The sequence below is a fragment of the Erithacus rubecula genome, assembly GCF_903797595.1.
Source record: "Erithacus rubecula genome assembly, chromosome: 3".
Lineage (NCBI taxonomy): Eukaryota > Metazoa > Chordata > Aves > Passeriformes > Muscicapidae > Erithacus > Erithacus rubecula.
This window is the reverse complement of record NC_136689.1, coordinates 71,347,477-71,353,476: the sequence shown is the minus strand read 5'-3', so window position 1 is coordinate 71,353,476 and position 6,000 is coordinate 71,347,477. Positions and strand designations below refer to the sequence as shown.

The window sequence follows — 6,000 nt, the reverse complement described above, 5'->3', positions numbered from 1 at the left end:
AGTTAAGGAAACTTGAGATACATCCTTGGGGCTGGAAGAAGGATATGGTGGAAGGACTAAATAAAGAATAATAAAGAAAATTTTTGATAAATAATCTGAATGTCAACATAGTAGAAAGATAATTAGTAGGCAGAAGCATGTTCTTATGTCTGGCTAAAGAGTCTCTGAGGCTGCAACTTCCTTATTTTTTTTTCTGGTAAGAGTGCCTCAATAGTCCACATAACATTGTCAATGTGTATCTTAAGTTTCTTTGTGAAAAGACCTGAAAAATGGCTAATTAATACAGAGAATCATTATTATTTTCCATGTCTGTAGGTATTGGTTTTCCTTAACGTCAATATTAAAAATGAAAATGCTATGGATAATGTACTTCTTATATTGTACTTCTTATATTGTACTTCTTATATTATATGTTTCTTCTTTTCCATTTATTTGAAGGTCTATATTTTTCTTTTTTTAAGCAAATGTGGATAAACCTTTCAACTCTGTTCAACCACATGATCCACTTAGATTCCTTTTATTCTGTGTTGTGAAAAAAGTGTGCATGGCATAAAAGCATATCCAGCAAATGTATTTTAAACAAAAATATATGCTTGATGGCTGTCATTAAGACTTTAATAAATATGCAAATGCACACTTCTTTCAAAGACTGGAATGTTAACATCTTTAAGAAAATACTAGTTGGACTTGATTTTTATTTCTTGGCTCCCTTTTATTTAAAAGAAACTATTAGTAATATGCCTGATTTTTCTGATTGTCTCAAAGCTCCAAAATAAGATTAGTATATAATAACCTTCCTTTTATTATTGATGTTAAATTAACTATTCAATTTCTTTGAAGGTATATAAAAACTGTTTTCACATCTACCAGAATAAACTTTAATACTTCCTTAGATCCCTAGGCATTTATCTGTTAGGTGCTCTCAGTGGTCACCTGTTCACATAAGAAGGTATGTGTGAGTTTCCCCATGAAACTGCATTTTTATGCCATATAGCAATACCCATTGCAAGTCAGAGTGTGTTTATTTATAATCACCTTTCCAAAATAGTTTTTTCTGCTTTCTATCCTGCATTGCCATTACAGAGCACTCTCTCCAAATCGTTCCTGCACAGTACAGTGCAACTAGTAATTTGATATAAGAAGGTTCAGTCAAAAATGAAGTATTGCACAATATGAAATTTCCTTCCTGCAGAAAGACTGGACAGTTCTTTAAGATTAAAAAAGTACATTAATAAGTAGTGTTTTTATAAATTCTAATTTATTTAATAAAAATACAAAAATATAAATATACATATATAAAAATATCAGGATGAATCAACACACAGACATTCTTTAACTCAATAAATATGGCAGTAATATTAATATTTTTAAAGTATATTTTTGAGATTAAGTTACAATGCAGATGCACACTATCCAACATAGTAAGAAAGGTAAAGCAAAGCAATTTAAAAATATGGAGTTTCCATGTCATTATTAAAGGCGCAAAAAGCCTTTTATTTTCTTTTAATTCCAAATAAAACCCTTTGATCTGAGGTTTCTAGGCAGAGAGGGTGATTTATAGTATTTTTTATAATCTCAATCATTCATAATCATTCACGTTGACTTATTGATTAAGCAAACCCTTACTAAGACAACACCTATTTTTTGTAAATTTTTGTATTCTCAAGTAAGAGAGTAGGCCACTTTATTTATCTAGGAACATAGACAAGAATTCCACTAACACTGACCAGATCACAGATTACTTTCTCAGTCTCGGTCGCTGTCCTCTCCGCCGTACATATCTGCTAGTTTTTTAAACCGAGGTCCCCAGTCACTGAGGTAATCATAGTCTTGGTTGCCTTCTGTGGTAAGTGATTCCAGGGAGCTGAGTGAATTTGCTATGGAATCATTTCCTTCGTAGGCATATGTTGCTAATGAATCATAAGGAGGGGCAGCTGGGTCTGAATCATTTTCCTTTAACCTTCTATGAATAAAATCTTGGACATCAATGTTTTCCCAAAGAGGTGCAGTCCGTCTTATCTGAAATATTGTTTCTGGGATAACATCTCTTCTCATTTTACTTTCCTCCCTTGCTTCTGGATTTCTCAGTGTGCCAATGTCAAAAGCCTGAGTGTCTTCTTCCCCACCTCCTTCATCATTGTAGGTCACAATATTGTCACGAACATCATCCTTTGAGATGATCAAGGGTTCTTTCTTCCTCTGTCTCTTGAGAGCCGTAAATAAGACAACTAATACTAAAAGGAAACAAAAAAAAAAAGAATGGAGAAATGGATAGTTAAAAAGTAAATAAATGAGCCACATTTTACCTCATCTTTTGACCTGGAAAGATTTTAAGGCTGGAATGGGATTGTTAGTAGGACTAGAGTGGTAAAATCTATCTCCAAGTTGAAGTTAATAAGTTAAAATATTAATGATTTGATAGCAGTCAAAAACTTACTCTTTTTTTTAACCTATGGGAGAAATGATCTAAATATCTTACATTTAAAAAAAAATCTGCAACTAAGCTGAAGTTGAAAAGTAAACAATACCACACAATATTATCCTACTAAAGTTTGACTTCGGTTTTAATTTAGTGAGTACCACCTTTCTGGCTGTCACTAAAGCCCCTTTCATCAAATGTAGTTGAATGCCCTTTGCAAAAGTTATTCACTCTCTTGAAAGCTACTGATTTAGGCATTCCCAAGTGTCTAATTCACTTCTGAATACAGGATATACAGGACCCTCTGAAAATAAGAACCTGAAGACCTTAAGCTATCAATATTATTGACAAAACTACTTGAGCTTCAATGACTGCAAGAACTGAAATCCAGTCTTCGTCACCAAATGTTTCTTTTGAAGAAACATGATCCCCTTAGTTTATGAAGTGTTAGTTGAATAACTCTTTTTTCTGAAGAGGTAAGGATTGATATAAAAATGAAGTTCTATAAGGGGAGATAAAAAATGAAGTTAGGATTTGTAAATACATTCTGGTGTCTAAATGCTATTGATTTCAGCAGCAATTCAATGCTTAAGTGCATTTAAAATCTGACTCTCCAGTAGCTGGAGTAAATAAGGGAGGCCAGAAAGATCATCTGTCAAGGAGGTATAATAGAGCAGCTGAACCTTAAATTACAACAGTGCTGAATGGTTTTGTTGAGTTTTAGGAGCTAAGTTTTTCATCCGAATCACCTGAGTACTGGTGAATAAAATATAAAATTGGACATGCTGCAGGTAGAGAGGAGGGAACAGAGATCTTCCCCATGACATGGTATTACATTGTGAATATAAAGGGTGTTCCATTCTATTTTATTTGGGTTTTCTTCCTTGTACCTGTACAGAGGTCCTTCTTTTTATAATGCTAGATGATAATCTGCACACTTTAGTAAATTCAAGAACTCTATGTAGGAGAAAATGGTGGATCCCTGAAAGGTTATTATTAAGGTTATTATTATCTTTTACAGCCTGGTACTTATGTCTCACCTATGTTGGGCATGTTGACATCAGTTGAATGGTCCCTGATCCTCTTCTGACTCTCATGTGCTATTGCTGTGCCCCTAAGGCACATTTTGAGTTTTGATAAGTCCAAAGTTTAGCACAAATTTTTCAATCTGTGCTAAAGCATTGCAGCCCATCAGATCAATGCTTCCATTGTGAGCAAGTAAGGGCATGTTTCATGCTCCATTTTCATGCTCTGAGTTGGGGCGTGCAGGATGGCTGTCAAGATGCAGAGCTTGTTGACATGTTGTTAAGGATTATGCAAGGTGAAGAGCTAGGTCTGGCAGAGTTTGAACCATATTTTTTTCATGAAAGGGGTTCCCTTCAAGTTCTGCCTCTCAGACTATGTCTGGGAATATCCTGGGGAATCCAAGGGGCCTGATGCTGAAACCAGGTCAGCAGCAATGCCAGTACCTAAGCAGTTTATCTATCAGTTTGTCAGAGCTCAAGCTCCCTTCCTTAAGCCCAGTACAGATATAATTTATAGACATTGCCTTCTTTTAATAATTATAGCAAATATTAGGAGGATTACTGGGTTTTCTTGAATTCAGGGTAAAAGCTGAAAAAAAAATCCCCATATAATTATATAAACCGACACCTGTAGCTCCCCACTGACCCCCTGGACAGCTATGTTTCCAAGGACAGGTGAGAAAGGAAAAAGGTATTCTGCAGAGTTTTACTGGAAAGTAGAGGTAATGGCACTTTCTTTGCAAGCTGAAGTTTTTATGTTTTTAAGACCAGATAATGAGCTAGCATTTATTCTACTTCTTTCATATGTCACCACATTTTTCTTCCAAAAGCTCATCTGACTTCTGTGCTCACACTTATTTAATCAGTAGTTCTCACTATCGTAAAAAAATTAATATTTCTATCCTCTGTTTTTTAGCTAAGTATTTTCTGAATGGAAAAAATCCCAAATCTTTTATCATCAAATAGCTAATATAATTAATAACATTTAATCACTGGAAAACTTAGCATTCAACTTCAGATATATGATTTTAACATTCTGGATGTAAATGAAGATCTGATTACAGTATGAACATTCCTCAAATGAGCACAGAAACTAAAGCTGACCCTATATTTTCAATTGTGTTTAATCTAAATAGCAGAGTCTCACTCTTCTCACACAATCTCCTAAAGAGTAGCCATGATATTTTTCTCCAGGGTGATGTGAATAAGGGCTTTAAGAACATCAGGGCTCTCAAAGTGACTCGACCTTCGTGTGGCCGAGTAAACCTCTCACGTCAGGTGCCTACCCAGCAGGATGAGGATGCAGAGGAGGATGGCCACCAGCGCCCCGGTGCTGAGGCCGGCAGGGAGCAGCAAGGCCTCGGCACTGCAGGACTGCATGTTCCCCCGGCTGTCACAGGCACACACCCGGATGGTCAGCGTGCCCGTGCTGCTCTGGACAGGGTAGTCGTTGTCAAATATTACGATGGGCAGAAGGTAGGTGCTCGTCTTGCTGCGGCTGTACCCATTTCTTCTAGTCACAATTCCTGCTGTGTTATCTAGGATGGAAACGCAGAATCAATAAGTGTGTCTGAATTAAGTTTTGTCTGATATTGGGGAGAGGGGTGTTGGGGTCAGCAGTTACCTTTGTTGTCTACAACAGAGAAGTTTGGATGAACAGCAAATTCTGGCACCAACTCAAAGAAAAATCTGTGTCCTCGAGGAGGCTGATCTTTGTCAATTGCACTCACGGTCTGTATGAGCTACAAAGAAAAGAGTATTTAATGCTATTTTAGAAATCTTGTATTTCAATTCTCTGCTTTTCATGTCCAGGAAAAATCCAATGAATCTCTACCTGAAGACAAAAACTGATGTTCTAAGCCAAATGTTTTCCACATAAACACAGTAGAGGTTACAGTAAATAATTTTTTTTATCGTTTAACACATGACAAAGGATGAAAAAGAGTCCAGCCCTCACTGTAGAAGAGCCATGTGCTTTGATTTGCACTGAGTGTCTTGCAGTGATGCAGAAGCATTTGCCCTTTTGAATAAGCCATAAACCTCCTGTGGCTTCCTGTAGCAATGACAGAGAGTACTGTGTAAACTAGCTGTTAAGTGGGCCTAATTCTCAATCCACCTCATCTGCTCCTGGCGATAAATTCGAGTACTGCATTGGCAGGATTCTTGATTCTCCTGGGGTAATAAAAAGAGAAGCTTTACTCCCTCCTAAATTGAAACCTCTGGCTGTGGAGTTTAATAGCTGCCCTAACAAGGCCACTCAAGCCCAGCTGGGAAGGAGTGATAATAGTGCCAGAATAAGGTCAGAACAGAGTGGGTTGAAAAAAGAGAGGTTTCAGCAGAAACTCTGGATTGTATAAGCTTTCCCATTGCATCAAAACATGCATATGTGTGTAATCTTTATGTAGACACACATAAATGCTAACAATTTCTTTTTTCATCTATCTGCTGCTGGACTGACAGAGAGAGGCTAAAGGAAACAGCTGCAGAACTGAGGAAGGAAAAGTTACCTGGGAATAGCTGTGGTTAATGAATTGACTTGCAACATCTAACAGGATG

General features: G+C 36.7%; 1 protein-coding gene across 2 annotated transcripts in view; it reads right to left on the bottom strand.

Moving 5' to 3' along the window:
• Window positions 1-1,632: 1,632 nt before the first annotated feature.
• The window catches only part of LOC306800420 (cadherin-9), a 98,438-nt gene continuing 94,070 nt past the window's right edge, over window positions 1,633-6,000 (bottom strand). For both annotated transcript variants that reach the window (XM_079302518.1, XM_079302519.1), the window contains 3 exons: window positions 5,069-5,186; window positions 4,731-4,982; window positions 1,633-2,234 (listed from right to left, as the gene is read on the bottom strand). In XM_079302518.1, coding sequence (XP_079158644.1) covers window positions 1,747-2,234; window positions 4,731-4,982; window positions 5,069-5,186 — 858 coding nt within the window. In that variant the 3' untranslated portion in view covers window positions 1,633-1,746. The remainder of the gene's footprint in view (window positions 2,235-4,730; window positions 4,983-5,068; window positions 5,187-6,000) is intronic.